General features: G+C 33.8%; 1 protein-coding gene across 2 annotated transcripts; it reads right to left on the bottom strand.

The window, feature by feature from the left end:
• Positions 1 to 2,816: 2,816 nt before the first annotated feature.
• On the bottom strand, positions 2,817 to 6,069 carry LOC9322005 (transcription factor bHLH84). 2 transcript variants are annotated; one of them, XR_002333458.1, is made up of 5 exons: positions 5,482 to 6,069; positions 5,000 to 5,281; positions 4,806 to 4,911; positions 4,655 to 4,720; positions 2,817 to 4,535 (listed from the first exon to the last, which is right to left on the bottom strand). XR_002333458.1 is itself a non-coding variant. In XM_021033001.1 (5 exons), the coding sequence occupies exons 1-5, from the start codon at positions 5,956 to 5,958 to the stop codon at positions 4,440 to 4,442; spliced, it is 987 nt and encodes a 328-aa protein (XP_020888660.1). In that variant the 5' UTR covers positions 5,959 to 6,069; the 3' UTR covers positions 2,817 to 4,439. The 2 variants fall into 2 exon arrangements, 1 of the variants encoding a protein (XP_020888660.1); XM_021033001.1 differs by having other exon boundaries at positions 4,806 to 4,871.
• Positions 6,070 to 11,306: the final 5,237 nt, after the last annotated feature.

An 11,306-nucleotide genomic window follows, 5' to 3' on the forward strand; every position in this document is an offset into this window, starting at 1 on the left:
ATAAGAGATGCAAAATTAACGGTTTTTACAGCCTCATGAAAAAGCTCTTCACAAACGTAGTAATTATTTGCTAATTGGCTTTAACCACGATAAAAAAAAGAGAGTAAAACATACGATTTTCTTCAATCTGTAGAAGGGCTCTTCATAAACGTCAAAATCATTTGTTGATTGATGAGTTTAGCTAAAACAAAGATAACAAAAAAAGGTACAAAATTGACGGTTTTATGCAACCTGATGAAAGAGTTCTTGATACACATAGAAATTATTTGATGATTGATGAGTTTGGTTATAACAATGATAACGAAAAACGAAAAAAATGACGGTTTTCTGTTGCTTGATTAAAGAGCTCTTGATAAACGTAGAATCATTTGTTGATTGATGAGTTTGGCTATAACCATGATAACAAAAAAAAAAAGAGCAAAATTGATAGTTTTCTATAGTTTAATGAAAGAGTTCTTGAAAAATGTAGAAATCATTTGCTGATTGAAGAGTTTTGCTATAACCATGATCACAAATAAAGCAGTATAATTGATAGAAGAGCTCTTGATAAACGTACACATCATTTGTTGATTGAGGAGTTTCAGTTATAATCAAGATAATGGAAAAAGCTACAAAATTGACAGTTTTCTCAAGTCTGATGAAAGAACTCTTGAAAAACGTAAAAGTTATTTGTTGATTGATGAGTTTGGCTATAACAATGATAAATAAAAAAATGAGCAAAACTGATGGTTTTCTGCACTCTCATGAAAAAACTCTTGATAAACGTAGAAATCGTTTGCTAATTGATGAGTTTGGCTATAACCTTGATAATAAAAAAGGAGTAAAATAGACTGTTTTCTACAATACTATGTAGAAAGAGCTCTGAATAAACGTATAAAGCATTTGCTGATTAATGAGTTTGGTTATAACCATGGTAACAACAAAAAAATCAACGGTTTTCTGCAGCCTCATGTAAAAGTTCCTAAGAAACGTATAAATAATTTGCTGATTTATGAGTTTGGGTATAATCATGATAACTAAAGAAAGAGCAAAATTGACTGTTTTGGCAGCCGGATGAAAGACCTCTTTAATAACGTAGAAATCATTTGCTTACTTATTATTTTGGCTATAGCTATGGTAACGAAAAAAAAGAGCAAAATTGACGGTTTTTCTGCAGCCTGATGAAAGAGTCTTGATAAACATAAAAATCATTTGCTGATTTACGAGTTTGGCTATATCCATGATAACAAAAAATGATCAAAATTATTGGTTTTATGCAATCTCATGAAAGAACTATTGATAAACGTATAAATCATTTTTTGATTTAAAAATTTGGCTATAACCATGATAAAAAAACAAAAACAAAATTGATGATCGTCTACAGCCTGATGAAAGAGCTCTTGATAAAGGTAGAAATCATTTGCTGATTGATGAATTTGGATATAACAATGATAACATTCTCTTATTTCTCATGATTTTACCATTTATACATGATATTTTCCGCGCATTTGCGCGGACAGTCACCTAGTTACTTATATTGTATGTTGTTCCATCCAAAAATCATGACATTCCTAGGAATCCTGATCCGTAAAACTAATTAAAAATTATTAAAAAATAAAATATCTTTCATTATTAAAAAAAAATAAAAAAAAATTATAGTTTAATATAAAAATTAAAAAAAAGTGCTCTTTTATATATACTTTAGAGCATATTTATTAGGGTAATAATTTTGAAACTCTATTTTGTAGATTCAGACTGGTTCTCGGATCCGACTTCAAATTCCAGATATTTTGCCAAGCCTTGTCCGGAACTAGGTTTTGTTTGATAAGACCTAGGAGATAATAGCAACATTTCTAATTCCTCAGTATGCATATGGTAGTTATCATACTTATCAACACTTCTACACCACTGATAAATCACATGGAAGTCTAAACGCCACCCAAACACTTATATATATATATATAAGGTCAGGTCATTTCGAAACACATTTTTAAGCTTCAACCTATCACTAATGAGGCCACTCCAGGAAATCATAACTTTAAACTCGGGTTCTCCGCTGTGCGATTCGGTTAGTTCGTCTAGATTATAATTATATTGTTGTAAATTTTTGTAAAACAGCAACATTTCATTCTTAATGATATTTACATTCTTAATTTAAAAAAATATAAGTCATATATGTATATAAGCTGAAAAATGTAAAAAACAAAAAGAAAAACTGAAAGATGCGGCCTCTCATTTTCTACCGGTAGCACTTTCAGGTCTTCTGCATTTGGATCAAACATGTAAATCATGCAAGCAAACAACCAGTTCAACAATTAAACGAAGCAAGTAAAATACATGTTGGGGTCAAAGGGATCAATCAAAGATAAGCATTATTTTTGAATTGATTAAGATGCAATGGCTGTGGAAGTCGAAACTAATTAACACAATCGAGATTTGTCTAGGGTTTTATTTTAGGAATACGACTTGCAAGAATTCTCAAAGAACAACAGAACGAATAGTAAGCAAAGATGGTGTTCTTGATATTATTGATGAAAAGAGTAGCTTTGATCGTACAAAGAGTTAGATCATAAAAAGAAAAGTGTTTTGCTTTAGAGCTTTGTATAGTCTAATTCTAGAGCGTTATTGCTTGTTTTTTATGTAAGAGCCTTGAGTCTTTTTATATAGGGACGGTAAACCGCCTCTCCAGCGATATTCTCGGAAGATTTCCATTTATCCTAAAGTCGGCTTAGAATATCGCGGATTAGGATACTTTCCTTATTCTTCGGAGTTTCCGGAAGTTTTCCTAATTTGAGTTGATCCTTCGAGATTCTTCTTTATCATTTCCGAGTATTTCGGAAATGATCTTTCTTTTTCGAAAATGATGCCATCCTGTTCAGAAATGACACTTTGAAGATGAATATTTACCAAGTCCTTGCCTCGGGGTGTCTTGGTGCATTCCTCCTCGGGTACAACATACGTTTTGCCTCGGGTAGCACTGATATTTCACCTCGGGGAGTAGTGAGGCTTTGCCTCGGGTATTGTTAACACCGCCTCGGGTATTGTTAACACCGCCTCGGGATAGCGTGTGCATTCGGCTCGGGTTAAAGTGAAACGTTACTGCCATCCCGAACCGTCGCATCCCGAGCTAATCTAGTCGGTGTCCCCCGAGCCGATTTGGTCAGTGTCCGAACCGAATCGGCACAGCCCCGAGCTGATTTGGTCAATGTTTACGAGCCGAATCGGCACAGTCCCCGAGCCGATTTGGTCAGTGTTCCCGAGCCAAATCGACACAGTGTTTCACGAGCCGATTTGGAAGATGGCCCGAGCTGGCTGTCAATGTACCCGAAATGTTACGGTTTGGCTCGATCTTAGTACGGGTGGAATCCGACCCCAACAATGGCCTAATTAAAGCACAATCCTAAAAATGGATAATTACTTTGTAGCTAATCATCTTTTAAGATTTTAATCACCTATACCTACTAAAATCTCATTTTTAATATAAGTGATTAACAAACGTTAACACTCTAATCCAAAAAGATCTTAATATTTCTTAACATCAACTCCCATTTATTAAAATTGTATACTCATTCCGTTTTGATTGAATATTCGTGGTGCACAAAATATCTTATTTTCAAAGACAATGTAATCAAGTTTTTTTCTTTTTTCTTACTATTAACCTTACCCTTTATTGAATGAATCTGAAGTGTCCTAACCCTAAAATCATCAATCCAAACTAACCAATGATCTACCCTAAGACCCAAGTTAGAAAACTACACACTTGCTTAATTAATATTTGGAAGGAGACTAGTAGCTAGAATGGAAGAAGACATATCATAAATCACATAATGAAGGATGAGATAAGTAATGTTTCTAGATTGGCAGAGGGAGATCACGATATTGATCATGTTTTTACAAAGATAAGTTATAAACCCAAAAGATATTTTACTAATCAAACTTGATTAATTAGGGTTTGGAAACTCAACATTCATCTTATATACCAGGTTCTCGAACAAGGTCAGATCATTGACCGACTGGTCGGCTCTTTCTTCCTTCAACTTTTTCCCTTGTCATGTCTTTAGGTCTAAATATGGTTTATAAAAGATCAGAAATATGTTAAAAGTCCCGAATGCATCCTATGAGTATTAAATTCTGCTTAAGCATAAAATCCAAAGGAGATTAAGCGCCTTAGAGTATTAAATTCTGATTAAATCATTTACGTGTATGACGTAAACGAATCAAATAATTCAAACAAAAAAAGAAATAAAATAAACAAATCCATTATCAAAAAGATGTTCGTACATCAATATATATCTCAAGAATCAAAAACTGTTGGACATAACTCGACATACAAAAGTAAAATAATATTGGAGTATAAAACGTCAAATGTGACTCTTCATATCTCTCGTATTAAATTATTTATATATATATATATATATAAACAAAAAAAATAAAATAAAAATCCGAAGGTGTCTCTTGAATCATCTTGTCAGTGCATTGAGTTTTAGGTCAAGGCCAATGTCCATTCCGTTGTAAGCAATGGGCGCATACATCCATAGATCATCAGAGCTCAATAACTGTAATATAACATTATTCATTATAAACAATATATAATTCTCTATCTTTAATTAATACAATTTTTTTCATTGTTTATATTGTAAGACTTCAAATCATTGAAAACCTAACGTACACGTACCTTAATTTGGAGCTGCAAAAATTTGACGTATTGTACTGCTTCTTCCAACATCGTGCTTATATCAACCTGTTACATATTTAACACATTTAATTTACTTAGTAAAGAGACAAAAAACGAGTAAAAAATGATGTGGTTACGTAGTAATATGTACCTTTGTTCCATTAGGGACAAGATGTTGCAAAATCCTTAGCCTCTCGTTTATCCTCTCTCTTCTTTTCTGCACCATCATAAAAATGGACTTTGTTTAATTGTTTCATCTACCACAATAAATGTTTTTGTTTTTAAATAATGTAACTATATAAAGACTGAAAAAAGCTTTAATATAGAAATTTATGAAAAACTTACCCTTGCATAAAGGCTTTGAGGATCTGTGGCAGCGCCGCGGCTGGCCCTTGTCTTGCCGTTGAGGTTGAGAGCCTTAGAGTCCTCGCCATCTTCTTTGGACAAGAAAGTGTCTCCACCGTTTGATTCGTCATCCGAACAACAAGTCTTTTGCGGCTTAAGTGGTTTGGTCTTTCTCTTCCCTACAGCCTTCTCCGTATATTCTTCTTCGCCGATATTTTCATTATCGCCACTCATCTCTATGCCTTTTTGGCTCCTCCGTGCCTTGTTGGCTCTCTTATTCTTCTGTTTTGGTTACAAGAACATTAAAATATTTAGAATTATGGTTTCGGCTACTAATTTTGGAAATTAGTATGTGTAATCACCCGGCTATATAAAACTGTTAACATTTCATATCGAAAATGTTAATCCACTCATTTCTAATTGTGTTTTGCGATGAAATTCATGTTTCCGAAATAAATACATAAAACGTATATACAACTTACATCAGTTGATGTGGCACGAGTCCTCTTCTTAGAACTCTCACATGGGTTGAACAGTTTCTCATCAGTGGTCTTTGTCAAGGAGTTCTCAGGCTGTAGCATACTATGGTCGTGGTTTTCTGCGACAGTCTCCAAAGGCAAGATGCTTTTACCGGAGTATTCCGTCACATCACATTCACTTGTCTCTTCACCAACTAAGTACAAGTTCGTGTTGATTGTCGCGTCTTCCATCCCATTGTTGTCTTCTTCTTGCCGTGGCATCACCGTGCAGTAACCACTGTAACTGCTGCTCTCTTGGGAGAAGCAAAAGCCACCATTCCAGTGAGAACTCTGGTGGTGGTAGGCCGCGAGTGTGGCGGTTGTCTCTGAAGATGAACCGCCACAAGGTTGCTCATAGGATGCAAGAAGCTGATTCATAAAGTCAGCTTCCTCTGTATAAATTCCGCCTAGGCCGGTGCTCCATTCTCCCATGGCTTCCATTTTTGATCACTAAGCGACTTTATCAATAGACTAATTAATCTTAATGAAAATCCGATAAGTAATGTGAGAGTATTGAAAGAATGATTGAGATGAGTTTGATGTGTGTATTATATATAGGATCATGACAAGTAATGGATATAATTAAATGTCAATTAATAAAACATTATAATCATCTCTGGAATAAAGTATTTTTTTTTGTAACCAGGTCTTGATACCCATAGATATGAACAGCTAATTATAGAGCTTAAAGAAAGCTTTGTCTTTCTCTATATATTTGAAGCATGAGTTAAAATCTGCATTTAGTCATTGGTAATTCAATACATCCTAATATTTCTATTATATAAAAAGGAAGAAGATCAGACCTATACAAATCCCTGGGGGGGAGATAAATCCAGGTTCACCTGTATCTATTATGTTATTAATATATACTTATGAAGAACATAATGAATGCAAGAAAAAGAAACAACTAGGAGAAAATATATTTGTCATGTATCAATCCCAAAACCAGGGACTAATACATATGTTTAATTTATAATTGGTGTATATATAGGAGACCTTTGCATTTGAGGATTTATTTGAGCAAGTCTACAATATGGAAAAAAAAGTTCTCTTACTATGATTGGTTTTAAGTTTAAAGCGGTTATCAATTGTTTTTAGTGGTTGGAGGAAGCAGTTGGAGAATAACAAGTTGAAAAAAAAAAAAACAAAAACAAATAACAATTTGACAAAGAAAACTCAAATAACAAAAATAGTCTTATATATATCAAAGTATGTTTACACTTTTGGTGGTACTAAAATTTGTTGGGTTTCGAAGTAACAAAATATCATAGATCTATCAAGTTGTGACGTGAGTATATTGTTAGAAATGTAAGAAAACATTAAATAACTAGGAGAACTATCATTCTATTGTATCGATCCCAAAAGCATGGACTTATACGGATGTTTAATTTATAAATAGTGTATAGAATACCTTGGCACTTGAGGATTTGTTTGAGCAAGTCAACAATAAGAAAGCAAATCTATTACTAGTTACAGTCGTTGTGATTGGTTAACATATATTTTTTGTGGCTATGGTGAAAGTGGTTAGAAAATTAAGTTGACAAAAACACTCCAATAACATATTCGACAAAAAAAAAAATCTCATATTTACTCTTTTCGTAGTATTATATTTGTCAGAATATCGTAGCTGTATCAAGTTGTGAAATGACTATATATATATATATTGGTATGACGGAAACAACGAAGGAGATAATGTGATTACAGTTTTATGCAAGAGCTGGGTCATGACCACGGAAAATATGTATCAATCATACATACCAACTTTGAAAGATGGAAGTTTGATTCTTGAAAAAATCTTGAGAAGTCATAATCCATTAGACATATCGACAAAGGTCGTCTTGTATGATAAGATAAAGTAAGGGTTTTGTGGAAAAAAACCTCAAAGTCGTCCAATTTTGTAACTTTACCCTCCATTTCCGAAAAATGCAAAATAATCATACGAAAAACAAAAATAATACGCAATAAAGCCCTTATATATATATATATATTGTAAACGTATTCACGATCACATACATTTGATTTTAAAAAATCTAAAGGTAGAGTTGAACTCCTCGTTTTGAGGGCTTCGATTTGATATATTACTTATCAAATTTTTAAAAACTTAACAATAACAAAAAATGCTATATTGCGTATTATTTTTAACTTCGTAGAATTATTCTGCATTTTTCGGAGGTAGAGGGTAAAGTTGCAAAAATGGACGACTTTGAAAGTTGTTTTGCACAAAACCCATTAAGTAATGTGAAATTTTATTAGGACTTTTAGCTAAGGTAAGGAAGGTAATGTGCAAGTCTATAGATATATTAAGCATCGGGGGACGTCATTGTTGTAGTTAGAGAAAAATGATCGTGATTAGTTAAGAACAATTTTAGAAGTTGGTAGACTATTTTGTTCATGTAATTAACTAATAGTCTACCACTTTAAATAAGTTACATCCATATGAAATTTGAGTGAGTTAAAAAAAAAAAAAAAAAAATTTGAGTGAGTTGGAACAAGATTTTTTAAATAAGTCTAATGTTTTCAGGGGAACGAAAATGAGAGATGTGAAGGGGAGAAATGAGAATGAGAGACTCGGTTGTTGAAGGTGACACTTATTGTTGATATTAGTAATTATTTTATGCATTAATCAAAACCAAGAAAGTAATTAATTAACTAATGACTCATTATAAGCTGACAAAAAAAACCAATCAAATTTGATTAGGTTTAAGTCAATGAACGGACGGCTGATCGTGCGCGTGGAAATGCTATAACCCATTCTTATCAAACATACACTTTTTATTTCTAAGTAATTAAATATGATCTTTGTATAAGTAATTAAAAATGGATAATGAGAATGGTTACCAATAACATATATATATTGTTAAAATGATGCCACAGAATTGAATGATAAACAAAAAGAGTATTTTTTTTGGTCAAAAATTATTAATAAGAGCTCAAACAATCATTCCTTAAGAATGTTGTTTTACATATGTAATATGATGTGGTTCGCTACGAACTTTTCGTACCAAATTATCTGTTTTAACATTTGCACAACGAAAGTTTAAAGATAAAGAGAAGCTTGTGAATTCTTTATTATTGCTCTGAAACTCTTCCAAATACACTGAAAATGCCAGCCATTCGGTTGGAAAAGACACTCGACTTGACCTAAGTGACACGATTGTGCCACTTTTTCTGCTAAATGTAATACCTATAAAGGATCTGTATCCACATTATCAAAGATCTTTTCATTCCTTACATCCATGGATCGACTTCTAAAGGTATTTTCCAAATAAGTGATCCAAATTCTCGTAAATAGAAGCCGAGGGAAAATTTTCGGGATCCGCAAGAATCTGTGAAAGTACCCATATTTATCGCACTGGATGGCATTGGAAGAGTATATGATTGATTGTTTTCTCTAAAGTGCCATATCTGACACATCCTGTATCACAATTTATATCTCTTTTCCGAAAAAAAATTCGTAAAGGGCACACAACCTGATAATATTTGCCACAAAAAATGACGTAACTTTGGTGGACACTGCACTTTCCAAGTATGTGCTTTTAGTGATTTGTTATCTAGCCCGATAAAAGATAAATTGTCATCCAAATTTTCTAATCGCGCCGTATAATATCCTGATTTAACTGTGTATTTTTTCCGGATTTTGTGAAATGCCAACTTAGAGTATCCTCCTTAGTTGACGCACCCAAAGGCAGGACACTTATGAGCGGGACATCTAGCGGATCAAAGAGCTCCTCCTCCTTTTTCATTCTCTTCGTGAAATTAGGGATAACTACTCCTCCTTCCTTTTCTTCAATTGTGGTGTTGGATCGATTGTTGTTTGAGATTTCTTGTTATGTTCAATCAATTATTGTGCATAAAGATGGCTAGGAAAAGGTTTCAGAATGTTGAGAAAGTCCGAACGATTGATGAAGATGGGAGGGAGCGATCTTCGGTTGGTAATGCACTACAAGAAAACAGTCGATTTGCGAGGTAACTTTGCGAGGGAAACAATCCCTCGCAAATTTGCGAGGGCATTGCAAGTAATTTGCTACGACGTGGACGCGCGTCGTACTTCCCTCGCAAAATTTGCGATGGATATTTCCCTCGCAAATTTGCGAGGGATTTACAAGTAGTTTGCGGGAAACAACCTTATCCGTCGCAAATAACACGCAATTCCCTCACAAATCTTTACCCTAAACCCTAAAATACGTGAAAGTGTTTTGCGAACTTTGATTTTCATATATAAAAGTGAATCCAGTAGACCATATAATCGGGCAAGTTGAATATGTGGTTATGCATAAACAAAAATTCCATAGGTTTCAATACTAACATTTTCTATTGAAAATGTTATACATACTTTGATCCATATAATAGAGAAACATATAGACCTCATTGATGTATTTGGAAAAATGCACATTCGGACGAATTCGAAAAATTTGATGATGGAGTAGATTGTAATAAAGATAATTAACTTCCTAATGATTCAAAAAATATTTTTAGTAGTGTTTTATTGTCTATTTCTGTTTTAGCGAGGGTTTTGTGAGGGTTTTGCGAGGTAATTTACGAGGGATTTGCAAGCCGGTCGTAGTAATTCCCTCGAAAAACTATACCCTAAACCCTAAATTATTTAAAATATTTATACATATTTTTAATCATGTCTTTGTGGTTTTTAATCATGAATCATATAGTATAATTAAATAAGAATAAATGAATAAATAAGAATTGGTTGTGGTAAATGAATCATAGTATAAATAAGAATAAATGAATCATATATGATTAAGCATTTTTAATCATGTCTTTGTGGTTTTTTTAAAAATCTAATTAAGATTTTGCGAGGGATGTGCTAGGATGCCTCGTAATGCCCTCGCAATATATGCCTCGTTTTGATTGGTTGTTCTGGCGGTTCCTCGCAAAATCCAAGCAAACATTGCGAGGGAAGTGCGACGTGTCAAATATCTATATATACGGATGACCTAGTTTGAGCTTCGCTCAAACCCAGCCGCTTACACCGAAAACCCTAATTTCGTTTGTCTTCTCCGATTCTCTCTTCTTCTCCGATTAACCGCTATTCTTCTCCGATTAACCTCTTGTGTTCTCTGATTAACCTCTCGTGTTCTCCGATTAACCTCTTGTGTTCTCCGATCAACCTCTCGTGAATCTACAGAGGTAATGTTGATCGATTCTCGTCTTCTCTGATTTTAGGGTCTCCGATTCTCTCTTCTTCTTTCTCAATTTTAGGGTTTCGATTCATTTTAGTGTTTCATTTTAGGATTTCGATTCAATTTTATCGATTCGATTTTAGGGTTTCCGATTCAATTTAGGGTTTCGTCTCTATTTTAGGGTTTCGTTTCAATTTTAGAGTTTTTATTTTAGGGTTTCGATTGAATTTAGGGTTTTGATTCAATTTAGGGTTTCGATTTTAGGGTTTCGTTTCAATTTAGGGTTTCGTCTCAATTTTAGGGTTTTAATTCAATTTTAGGGTTTTGAATTTAGGGTTTTGATTCAATTTAGGGTTTCTCAGTTTTAGGGTTTCGATTTGCTTTAGGGTTTCTCAGTTTTAGGGTTTTGATTCTTTACTGTTCCTAATGTTTTCCTTTTTTCTCGTAGATGTCTTCTGGAAACGACTACAACATGTTTCTGTCCTCGAACAATGTACTTGCTCCTTCTGCTCGTGTTTCCAGATCTCAAGGAAATGCATCGAGAAACCGTAATCCAACTTCCCCTGCCAGTCAAAACCAACAAGCCGATGGTTTGTCTCCTCCACCATCCAATCCAAACTCGCCTAATCCATCTCATTCAGCTACTCAACCACC

This window comes from Arabidopsis lyrata (assembly GCF_000004255.2).
Source record: "Arabidopsis lyrata subsp. lyrata unplaced genomic scaffold ARALYscaffold_3, whole genome shotgun sequence".
NCBI classification, from domain to species: Eukaryota; Viridiplantae; Streptophyta; class Magnoliopsida; order Brassicales; family Brassicaceae; genus Arabidopsis; species Arabidopsis lyrata.

What these genes read in the sequence shown, in the direction of transcription:
- LOC9322005 (XM_021033001.1), bottom strand. Translation starts at nt 5,958, where the DNA reads ATGGAAGCCATGGGAGAATGGAGCACCGGCCTAGGCGGAATTTATACA. An exon ending in CTCAAAGCCTTTATGCAAGG is followed by an intron (nt 4,872 to 4,999) that starts GTAAGTTTTTCA and finishes ATGATGGTGCAG; the next exon opens with AAAAGAAGAGAGAGGATAAA. An exon ending in TTGTCCCTAATGGAACAAAG is followed by an intron (nt 4,721 to 4,805) that starts GTACATATTACT and finishes AATATGTAACAG; the next exon opens with GTTGATATAAGCACGATGTT.